Source organism: Oncorhynchus kisutch, unplaced genomic scaffold, assembly GCF_002021735.2.
Source record: "Oncorhynchus kisutch isolate 150728-3 unplaced genomic scaffold, Okis_V2 Okis06b-Okis10b_hom, whole genome shotgun sequence".
NCBI lineage: Eukaryota > Metazoa > Chordata > Actinopteri > Salmoniformes > Salmonidae > Oncorhynchus > Oncorhynchus kisutch.
This window is the reverse complement of record NW_022261983.1, coordinates 5,194,922-5,207,538: the sequence shown is the minus strand read 5'-3', so window position 1 is coordinate 5,207,538 and position 12,617 is coordinate 5,194,922. Positions and strand designations below refer to the sequence as shown.

General features: G+C 38.1%; 1 protein-coding gene across 8 annotated transcripts in view; it reads left to right on the top strand.

Moving 5' to 3' along the window:
• The window catches only part of LOC109877351 (nuclear GTPase SLIP-GC-like), a 44,804-nt gene that overhangs the window by 20,704 nt on the left and 11,483 nt on the right, over positions 1-12,617 (top strand). For 5 of the 8 annotated variants that reach the window (XM_031814139.1, XM_031814140.1, XM_031814138.1 and 2 more), the window contains 6 exons: positions 346-571; positions 1,105-1,326; positions 2,037-2,231; positions 3,008-3,186; positions 5,780-5,825; positions 5,915-6,013. In XM_031814139.1, the coding sequence (XP_031669999.1) occupies positions 346-571; positions 1,105-1,326; positions 2,037-2,231; positions 3,008-3,186; positions 5,780-5,825; positions 5,915-6,013 (967 nt within the window). The remainder of the gene's footprint in view (positions 1-345; positions 572-1,104; positions 1,327-2,036; positions 2,232-3,007; positions 3,187-5,779; positions 5,826-5,914; positions 6,014-12,617) is intronic. The other 3 variants (XM_031814141.1, XM_031814143.1, XM_031814144.1) reach the window with 3 other exon arrangements.

The window sequence follows — 12,617 nt, the reverse complement described above, 5'->3', positions numbered from 1 at the left end:
AAGCACTCACAAAAATGTAAAATAAAAATGTAAAATATGTGTAATTTGAATAATTGAATAAATGAAAACGCTGCCCTCACGTCATGATAACCGCCTCCATCCCATATAAAATAATGTTTACCGACTGACTCTTGAAAGCACAAGTTGTCTGATTTACTAACTTAATGTGGACATTGCATTACTTAAATATGAACCATAAAATTTAAAAAATCATACAGCTAACCTCTGGCACAATCACAGCCAGGTCACTATTTGCAACTAAAAAACTAAACTCAAAGTGTTTCACATTGTATGTACAATTTCTTGAAAAAATTACATTTGATTATGCTTTGTACTTTTTTACAGGGGTAAAATGACAAAGCTAAGGACAGGTGTTAAAAACAAAGTCTTAGTTGGAGTATTTGGGAAGACAGGAGCTGGTAAGAGCTCTTTGATAAATGCCATCTTGGGTGAGCCGAATTGTCTGCCCAATGGTGCAAACATCAGCGCGTGTACCTCAGTCATGATTCAGGTGGAGGCCAACATGACTAACTACAGCTACGAGGCAGAAATTGAATTCATTTCAAAAAAGGTAGCTTTATCTATTGTAATGTAATCAATGTCTCTAAAACTATGACCATTGATGTTATTCTTAATTGATTCCAAAACCTTTACTTTCAATTGACCCTTCAATTGACCCCCCCCCCCCTTGTGCATTGTTCAATTATTTAAACTATTACTTTTTTAATGAAAATGCTCAGTTTTTTGCCATTACAATAATTGGCTATGCGTTTAAGAGCTTGCTGGAGGCTGGTCAGATTCAAGCTTAGTTAGGAACAGTTGCTATCCACTGGAGCGCTCCAATTGGTTGCTTAACAATTTGGAGAGGAGCTTAGCGAAATATCAATTGAAATAGGGAAGTTTAAGCTGTTTTATGTGATGTCAGTGGCCCTAAGAGCACAAACGAGTACTATCTATGGGGGGGTGCTACGTTTTCCATTAGTAGGCTAACAGGTCATTCTTACCGAATTGCTGTGTGAAAGAGTAATACATAAATTACTAATCAATGGTTAGTAAAAATTTAATATTCTAAATGCAATTCACACATGATAATTTTTGTTTTAGGAATGGGAAGATGATATAAAATCTCATCAGGATGTCATGTCTGATGAAAATGACAACAAAAATGAAGAATTAGTCAGGGTGGCAACTGCAAAAATTCAGGCCTTTTACGGAAAATATGGAGTTGGGAAAAGTTTAAAAGACCTGATGAAAGGGGAGCATTTCCGAGAAATTCCAGAATTTCTATCACCAACAAACACTGTTAAGATGATTTCATGTGGCACGGTAAAAATCTTCTTTTTTTTTAACATATAATTAGGAAATTTGTGCAGATTAATTGGTTAATCAACAACTTTTTAAATTAATTAATTCAATCAGAGTCACATGTTGTCTTTAATTTTGTCAATAATGAAAAGCTTGTTAGTTTACTTTCAATAAAAAATGCAAAACATTATTTACATTTAACAAATATATGGGGAAGTATAAATATTATTCATAGAATGTGACTCTTGAAAAATCTGTGAACAAAACTACATTCCAAGTATATAATTTCCCCCCAAATTAATTGATTAGTTTGTACATAAACTAAAATCCTGGCTGATGTTTTTTCCCCACACATTGAGAATGTTTTTAGTGACACAGGCAATAGCTGAATATAGACTTAAAGGTAAACTCAGCGACGTAGATGCAGAAAATAAAAAGCATAGTGGGTCAATTTCCGCAACAACTGAAAGCGTTGAAACGTGAGGCTCAACTTCTCTGCTGTTTAGGTGCACTGGCTAACATCCTGTGAACAGGGTGAAGCGAACTCTTGCACATGTGCAGATACTGTGTGTGACTGTGAGAACGAAATCTTGCATCTTGTTTCAATATCAGCGGTGCTGCTCATTAAAACGTCATTTTGCTGAGTCTACCTTTAAACATGTCTGGGTCGATCAACAAAATAAATAATGTATAAGTATATTTTGAGAGAGCTATGCTTTTGACACTGACAGGCATCAGAGCTTTCTGGAAAGATTGCCTGTTACACAAGGAGTGATAATAAGATGGAAGTAAAACACTACTGGCCACTTGTGAAGTGTGTGACAATTAAGGTGCCCAACACCAAAGAGCTTCTGGAACACATTGTGCTGTTGGATCTTCCTGGAACTGGGGACTGCAACAAGACCAGAGATAATATGTGGAAATCGGTATTAATTTATTTTCCTCTTATGGTCTCAATCTGCCATTTATAATGACTCGCACTTCTTTTTATCTCCCTGAGCAATGTGATTGGTAAAATTTTACCAGGACCTGCCAATTTTTCGGCCAAGAGATCTACAGCTTAATCCTTAAAACTGAGATCTTTGAAAGGTGAAACAGCACTACTGGTCGCCCACTGGTTGTTTTTGTTTAGTTGACTAAATGGAGGTGAGGAACTTCTTTTTCTCTTTTGTGCCCCTGGTGGACGGTTTTGACGGAGTCCCCCGACATCCTGGGGATCTACTAAACCATCAAATTTCACTTTGAATCTGGAGCGATCTCTCAGAAAAAAAACAGTTTGTTGTTTGCATTAACTTATTTGTGGTTGTAATATCCCAAATTGACATGGCAGTTTCCCCATTAAGGATTCCAGCTTTAATGGTATAACTGCCACTTCTGTGTGCGATATTAAAACAGCAAAGAATATGCTGCAAAAAACAAACGACATTTTTTCCCTCAGACATAATTTCACGCAAGATGGAACAGCAGAATATGTACTGCAACAATGTTTTACTTCGTTGGACGACGCTGCTCACCTCCGCTTCATCAACAAAACAAAAACAATAACAATGGCGCATGACTTTCTCAAGTAATGTCAAGCCAAGGTTATGGGCAACTGTAGGACAGATTGTCCACTTTGATATAATAAGACCTTTCATTTTCTTTTGAGGTGTCGGAAAAGTACATCAACATGCACTTTTGTATTAACACTCTATTTTTAAAGCATTTAAGTCAGTGCTCGTCTGTGTGGATCGTGAATGACATCCAACGGGCCGCCTCTGAAAGAGAGCCATGGATGATTTTGGAAAGCAGCTTCAGTTATCTGATACAAGGCGGAGAATGTGAGAATATCACCTTCATCTGCACCAAGACAGATGACATCAACCCTAAGAACTACCTGGGGTGAGCTGGGGCTTGTATATTTTCCTGCCTGATTTTTAAACCAGTGATCCTTTGTATCCTGAAATCTATAGGGGCTGATTCTGACTTAGGAATTGTACACCTTTCCTACTCACTTCTCATTAGTTGGAATTCAGACTTACCTTATGCAGGTGTGTAGCGGGCTTTGCAGGCGTGGTTCCCTTGACCTCACTGAATACATTTAATTCCACCTCTGAAAATCCTCCCACTTGCCAAGCGATTTTATCGTTGAGTTTTTATTCAATATGGCTTTCAGTATGTTTATCTTAATTAAAAAATTCCTTTAAATACAGTGTACTCTACCTTTAATTGGAGTTTTGTTGACAGACTCAGTCAAATACATCGAGAGAACAGGTTCAGAATATAGGGATCAATGAAAGAACACCCTTTATGCATATTCGTTTCATTTTCAGCATCAACAGGTAGAGTTAAACATACTCTGATCTTGTAGATTACTTAAACACATTTTAGGGTTAGGAAAGTATATATAGAAATCAGTTTGAAGACACATTACGCAATAAATATATTGATAAATAAATACAGTGGTTTAATTCATCCTGAAAGTTGTCATATTCAATTGCTCAATGATGATGATGCTGCACTACAAGTCACAGCAAACACTGCCAAAGTGCTGCATGCTAAATGGCAGTGCATTGCTTCAGACACACCCCTCCTGCCAGACACACACACACACACACACACACACACACACACACACACACACACACACACACACACACACACACACACACACACACACACACACACACACACACACACACACACACACACACACACCAGCCAATGCACTTTGTCATATCATCACTATTGACACAAACTGAATCTTCTAATGAACCGAAAGTTTAAACATGGTCTAGACTAAATGTCCATGTCGTAGGCTAAATATCCAAGTTTTGGTTCGAACGGTTCATTGCTGTAATCTACAGAAAATGCCATCAAGGTTGTCAAAAGGTTATAAGATAAACGATTCACATGACGGTTACTACTAAAGGACAATAGGACAAGCGAGTACAAATGAGTCAACATTTGAATCCTCTACTTTGTGAAATTGCAGTCTGCACTCAGATCGGTGAATTCAAAGTGAATTGTGCTGCTTTCCTGTGTCCCGTTTACAGCGCACAGCGGAGGGAAAGTGTACAGACACGAGCCACAGTCCTAGCTACTGTAGGCTATTAAATATTGCAGGTTTTGGTTATTAACTCTTCAGAATGAATTACCAGAAAACAAAACTTGCACCAAAACACCATGCAAATGAGAAACATGTAAGCCTATTACAGCAACATTTAAGCAGTAGTCTGGCTACTCATCTACAATACATTTTGAGTGCTTCTTATTTTGTTTTAATATGTTAGAATGCTATATAGATGTATTACTCTTTTTCGACTGTGTGCGTGTCTCCATCTCTTTCATTAAAATGCTATATACAGCATCCCGTGGACATTATAAAGGGCCATATTTTTTCAAATCGTATTTGTATGCACAGACATGGCAAAGCAATCGCTGAATTTGACTCAAGCTGGCTGATCTAAATGCATAACTTTGATAGCTGTATGATAAAGAATGTAACCTACGCACCTCCTTAAACCTAACATAAGTAAAGAAGTACATTTGTGTGGAAGTCAAACATTTGTTTTACTTTGGAGGCAGATCCATTGCATATGCTCAGAATGACAAAAGAATGTAGCCCTTTACATAGCCCTTCTCCCCTTGTCTATAGGAGGGACGCAAGCTATTTTAAAAGGCCCAATTGTTGATTTAGATGTTCACAAATTTCACAGATTTTGACTATCACAAATGTTATGATATATTTGGTAAAGTAATAAAGAAAGTTAAATATTTTGGGGGAGATTATAACAGATTATACCAATATATGGACATATTATAAAGTATGAAAAGGCTTATTCATAAACATGCTTATTTCTGCATATCATCATATTTGTATGTTTTATTATAATTGTACTGTTTACTAGATCATATAGGTTGAAAAGTGTTTTATTCTCAGACATAAATAATAGTTCCAGGTGAAAGTAAAAGTTCATAGCTTTCTATTACATTAATAAAATCTTTCCTTCTTGTTAGATAGATGACTAAAGCCATAGCGAATCAGTGCAAACCGGCTGTCAGCTCAACTTTTAAGATGAATGCACTAGCTGTGGGTTGCTCTGGATGGGAGTGTCAGCTGAATGACAAAATTATAATGTAAATGTAGTGATATGTATATTTATGTATTTAATCTGTTTGGTTGTTCCCTGTTTGGACTCCAGGAAGATTAGCCGCAACTAATTGGGGATCCTAATAAAATACTATTAAACGTTTTGTTTGCATTACATTTGTGCACAAACTGAAATTATTAGTGGCTGAACTTTCCCTCACCTCAGAATTCATTTAGATTACGCAGCTATCTTAATTTATTATTTGCAAATACTTAAAATTGTGCATGCCACAAGCAGGTCTGCAATGTACACAATGTATAGTGGAACAATCGAGCAACACAGCTATAATGTATGTGCCCATAGAGAAATTTACATTTCTAACATAAGTATTACAATTATAGATCACCAGTTTTAAAGAACACTGAACTGCACCTCGACCTGGAAAAGGTAATCAACACCTACACCAGCTAAAACTGATGTTAAGATCCTTCAAAACTGTCTAAATGATAATGTTCTATATTTTGCTTTTCAATCAGAAAGGAGCAGCTGAGCGGAAACGAGGCTGCATCCAGCACAGAAATGAACAAGCTAAGATAATGTTGGGAGAGAGGTTCAACGACGAAGTTGTGAAAAAGGTTCGTTTTTATGTACACATCACAAAGCTAGAGTCACATGACTTGGACTCGAGTCTGAAACATTAACTTGAGACTTGACTTGGAATAATCAAGAATAATCATTGTCTGATTACAGGAGCCTCACGACTCAGGACTCGACTTTGACTTGAGACTGATGACTTGACATTATCTGGCCAGGTTTTGTAACGTTTTGTCACTCATTTTGTGGCACAGAGTCTATGTGGATTACTCTCCATGCATCCAGAGACAGTAGGCGTCATCCTTGCAAAAATAACTGTAACAGATTGGCTAGTGAAACGCACACTCTGTACTCTGATTGGACTAGAAAACTGTCAATCAACACAGGTCGGGTGAGCTAGCAAACAGATTGCTGATTTTCTGTACAGCTATAGGATCAGGTGCATGGTTTTCTTTGTTCCTATTTCCCGGTTTATGTCAGAGTTCTGTGTGTCTGTGTCATATGTCTGTCATTTTTGTTGTGAGTAATAGGAGTGCGTGCCTCAATGCCCATAGAAATATACTACGTGACCTGTGCTCCACGCGTTTGAGCCAGAACATTGAATAAGAGAAAATTATTGTTCCACGTATGCATGGTGTTGAAATATCAAGAATAATCATTGTCTGATTAAGATTTATATACCATTGTAACAATGGATGTGGAAATGGCCTTTTACATTGTAGATCCAGTTTATCAGTTGTAATTGCCAATTGGGTAATTGTATGGTCTTGGGGGCCAAGTGCTTATATTTTGTAGGCCTACCTGTTTGAGCTCCTGTTAGACACATGCATTTGGTTTCTCAAGGGGAGGCTGTACAGTTGTGGCCTCTACCTGTGTCTGTTCAGATAGGACAGGTTAAGCCTGATGCAGAGGCTATTTATTTTGGGCTATTACCCATGGACATTTGGTAAATCTACTTGTATATTTTGTATGATATTGCTCTTTCACCATTGGATCACCAAGACCTGTAAATAAATCTACACTCTGAGCACGTCAACCTGCCTTGCCTTCTGCTGATTTCATGCCCTTTAAGACTGCTAATAAAAATGTGTTGTGGACAAAATAATGAAAAGGGTTGTCTGGCAGTGTCAGTAAATAGACACAGATTTGTAGTTGAACAATCATTTTTTACTTTACTCGAGACTTGGCTACGTTTGACTTGACTTACTCATAGAATGTCCGACTTGGACTTGACCAAAATCTTGACCCGTTCTACTTGGGACTCGACTTGAGACTCAGACCTGGTGACTTGAGACTTGCTTGTGACTTGAATAACTGTGACTTGGACTCATGCTCACCAAAACACCCTCAACTGTGTAAACTCTAAGAGAAACATTTGAGTACATTCGTATTGACTAGACACCAAACTACCTCATGGTGTTGTTTACAGCTGCTCCCAATAATATTACTTGGTAAATTGTGCTGCACTAAAGCATTAATACCATCTGGCTTGTGTTATTATTTATTTCTTCATAAGTCTTCATAAAGAATTCATATAGGCTTCATAATCACTGCATAAATGGGTCACAAATAATCTATAATGTATTTTATGCTCTATAAAAAATGAATAATTGTGAACATATAAATTGGTCACACAGTTACGCCACATTATGAATCTTTATAGAGCGTGATATACGGTTGTAGATGATGTGTAGAATCTACATAGTGCTTTATGAAGCGGACCAATTTCTCTTCACGAAAAAACGTCATGTTACATTTAAAATAACACTAAAAACATCACCCATAAGGAGATACATCCAAATCTGATATGATTATACACAAACCAACACAGATTCGTAATACTAATTACATACAATGTTATATATATATATAAAATACATTACAATACTTATACAGTTTGTCACATTCTTCACTCCTCTTCAGTTGCCTTAAATATTTGAGAAGGAATCTGTATTAAGCTATAATCATGTTATTTGTCCATGATTTGTCTGCCCTTGGACTCATTATACAAAAGATACATTTCAATTATAAACTTTAGATCCGATAGGAAAATAGTCATTCTATCCACTTTGCAAAAACTTTTGGCACTCATCTTTTTAAATTTACACCAAGTCTTAAACTTTTTACTTGCTGTTGTTAATAATTAACACTATCGATTAAAATGCAGTTTGTAAAATTGACATTCAAGTAAGACATAAGCTGGGCTACTTGATCCCAAAAGTTTCCCAAGCTTTTACATTAAATAAACATATGCTCTGTATCTTCTGATAATAAACAAAAACCGGTGCAAGACTCCATTTATAAACCGTTGACATATTCGGTAGGTAATTATGACCCTTTTCTTTCTGAAGAGAGTTTCAATGTTTGTTGTCGCCACACTCTACCGAAGTTGATATTTGTTTGATCAGATAACACCCTCTTCCAGTTATTCTGCATAAATTATATATATATATATTTTATTATCAATAGATTGTCCTACAACTATTTCCTGTTTGCACAATATCTAATGAATTGTTGGTGCCACATCCTATTGTAGTATTGCTATCATTGTGCAATAAAATACAACTTTATGGAATGGCATTTCAAATTGTAAGTAATTCAGAAATCCAGTTTCTTGTATCTTGAAGCTTTGTGGTCCCTTATTACTCGCTGCATTAGTGTCAGAAATAAGATACTGTGCCTTACCATGATTGTGGTGTAATCAAAAGTGCAGATGGAGGCGCTAAGGGGGTTGAAAGACTGTAGTGATAGTGTGGCATTAACAACATTGTGTACAGATCTGCTATCTTAATTTGATCACTGTTGTGAGAGAATTATCCTGGAAATGTCGATTTCCTTGTGTATTTAAGGTTTAAAAAGGCTTCCAAAGTTTGTAATTTCCACTTTAAAATATGAGACAAGATTTTCCCAAACAAAACATCTATCAAACACTATAAAAAATGTATATGAATTATAATCCACATTATAGTTCACATTTACTGTTGCTGTATGATTTTGTTGCCATTTGAGAGAAACTGGTCAAATTAACATAGCAGATCTGTATATATGATTCAAAGTCAAGCTTACTTTAAATGTTTTTTTACTGCATTATCCTGACTTTGTAAGTCACCCTGCAGTTCAACCTTCTTCAACTTCTTAGGGACAGCCCCCTTTTTTGAATTTTCACCTAAATTACATACCCAAATCTAACTGCCTGTAGCTCAGGCCCTGAAGCAAGGATATGCATATTCTTGGTACCATTTGAAAGGAAACACTTTGAGGTTTGGAAATGGGAATTGAATGTAGGATAATACACTGCTCAAAAAAATAAAGGGAACACTAAAATAACACATCCTAGATCTGAATGAATGAAATATTCTTATTAAATACCTTTTTCTTTACATAGTTGAATGTGCTGACAACAAAATCACACAAAAATGATCAATGGAAATCAAATGTATCAACCCATGGAGGTCTGGATTTGGAGTCACACTCAAAATTAAAGTGGAAAACCACACTACAGGCTGATCCAACTTTGATGTAATGTCCTTAAAACAAGTCAAAATGAGGTTCAGTAGTGTGTGTGGCCTCCACGTGCCTGTATGACCTCCCTACAACGCCGGGGCATGCTCCTGATGAGGTGGCGGATGGTCTCATGAGGGATCTACTCCCAGACCTGGACTAAAGCGAGACATGATGTCCCAGATGTGCTCAATTGGATTCAGGACTGGGGAACGGGCGGGCCAGTCCATAGCATCAATGCCTTCCTCTTGCAGGAACTGCTGACACACTCCAGCCACATGAGGTCTAGCATTGTCTTGCATTAGGAGGAACCCAGGGCCAACCGCACCAGCATATGGTCTCACAAGGGGATCTGAGGATCTGGTCTGAGGATCTCATCTCGGTACCTAATGGCAGTCAGGCTACCTCTGGCGAGCACATGGAGGGCTGTGCGGCCCCCCAAAGAAATGCCACCCCACACCATGACTGACCCACCGCCAAACCGGTCATGCTGGAGGATGTTGCAGGCAGCAGAACGTTCTCCACGGTGTCTCCAGACACTGTCACGTCTGTCACATGTGCTCAGTGTGAACCTGCTTTCATCTGTGAAGAGCACAGGGTGCCAGTGGCGAATTTGCCAATCTTGGTGTTCTCTGGCAAATGCCAAACGTCCTGCACGGTGTTGGGCTGTAAGCACAACCCCCACCTGTGGACGTCGGGCCCTCATACCACCCTCATGGAATCTGTTTCTGACCGTTTGAGCAGACACATGCACATTTGTGGCCTGCTGGAGGTCATTTTGCAGGGCTCTGGCAGTGCTCCTCCTGCTCCTCCTTGCACAAAGGTGGAGGTAGCGGTCCTGCTGCTGGGTTGTTGCCCTCCTACGGCCTCCTCCATGTCTCCTGATGTACTGGCCTGTCTCCTGGTAGTGCCTCCATACTCTGGACACTACGCTGACAGACACAGCAAACCTTCTTGCCACAGCTCGCATTGATGTGCCATCCTGGATGAGCTGCACTACCTGAGCCACTTGTGTGGGTTGTAGACTCCGTCTCATGCTACCAGAACCACTCCTTTATTGGGAGTGGATATCCTTATCATTTTTGTCCAAAAGGAAAAGGCTAGCAGCTACATTTTACAACATATACATGGTTTCCAGATAGTCAAATAGCTGGGCTTTACGGGACTATCTAGCTAGCTTTGTTTGACCCCGATTGGTGCTAATATGACAAAGATACAGTTGTTCAAGTGATGGCTGCCTGCTTCATTGGCATGCCATGAAGGCGTCGCTCTCTGACCAAATATGGTGTCCTATAGGATATACTACACCCCTAATGAAATAGGGAAGTCTTGTTACCTTCTAGGATTCTCTGAGTAATAGATACAAACGTGATTTGACCTGTTGAAACAACGTTAGGGTGAGATTTTCACAGGTTCCTTTCTTTGCAAATTGAACGAGTGGAAATACAAAATTGATTGTGCATGTTATACAGACCTTTTAACCTCTAGTAACTCCCTATCCCGGGTCCGGGAGCGTAATCATCGACTGACACTAATTAGCATAACGCAACGGACATAAATATTCCTAGAAAATATTCCTATTCATGAAAATCACAAGTGAAATATATTGAGACACAGCTTAGCCTTTTGTTAATCACCCTGTCATCTCAGATTTTCAAAATATGCTTTACAGCCAAAGCTAGACAAGCATTTGTGTAAGTTTATCGATAGCCTAGCATAGCATTTTGTCCAGCTAGCAGCAGGTAACTTGGTCACAGAAATCAGAAAAGCAATCAAATTAAATAGTTTACCTTTGATGAGCTTTGGATGTTTTCACTCACGAGACTCCCAGTTAGATAGCCAATGTAACTTTTTTCCAAAAATATTATTTTTGTAGGCGAAATAGCTCCGTTTGTTCTTCACGTTTGGCTAAGAAATCGCCTGGAAATTGCAGTCACGAAAACGCCAAAAAATATTCAAAATTAGCTCCATAATATCGACAGAAACATGGCAAACGTTGTTTATTATCAATCCTCAAGGTGTTTTTCAAATATCTATTCGATAATATATCCACCGGGACAATTGGTTTTTCAGTAGGACCGATTGGAATAATGGCTACCTCTGTATTTTACGCTAGAATCACTCTGAGAGCCATCAGGTGACCACTTGCGCAATGTAGCCGCTTACGGTTATTCTTCAACATAAATGCGTAAAACTACGTCACAATGCTGTACGGAGAATACGGAGAAAAAGTAATCTGGTTGATAGCCCATTCATTTGCTCAATAGGGACGCATTGGAACGCAGAGCTTTCAAAAGATGAGTCACTTCCGGATTGGATTTTTCTCAGGCTTTCGCCTGCAATATCAGTTCTGTTATACTCACAGACAATATTTTTACAGTTTTGGAAACTTTAGAGTGTTTTCTATCCTATGCTGTCAATTATATGCATATTCTAGCATCTTGTCCTGACAAAATATCCCGTTTACTACGGGAACGTTATTTTTCCAAAAATGAAAATACTGCCCCCTAGTCACAAAAGGCTAAGGATATGAAAAAATATTTTATCTAACAAAACAACACTTCATGTTATCTCTGGGACCCTTTGGATGATAAATCAGAGCAAGATTTCAGCATGTAAGTACACATTTCACCTTCAGAGGTGAATTTATCGAACCTATCATGGTGAAAAAGTGTTTTGTTGTTAGGAGCTCTCCTCAAACAATAGCATGGCATTTTTTTTCGCAGTAATAGCTACTGTAAATTGGACAGTGCAGTTATATTAACAATAATTTATGTTTTCAGCAGATATTTGTTGTTTCTCTAAAATCTGCGATCTTGACATAACGCGCTGCATGAATTACAACTGTTCTGTTGACGGAACACCGATCCTTGCTCTTCCACTCATTCACCAACACCTCAAGGCCTCAGGATCATCAAACTTCTGATACTCATACAGCACATTTGGTGTGATAGGATTTGTGAACCACTATAAAAAAAATGTTTAAGATAATTATTGAGTTTTAAAGGCCTTTCAAATAGAAATGACAAAATACTCAAAAGTAATTGAAAAACTGTTTTTCAACGGCATGTAACAGAAATACAGCCCATCTCTTACTGCATTAGTGTAATGTGTAAATTGTTCTTACCCATCTATTAAATAAAC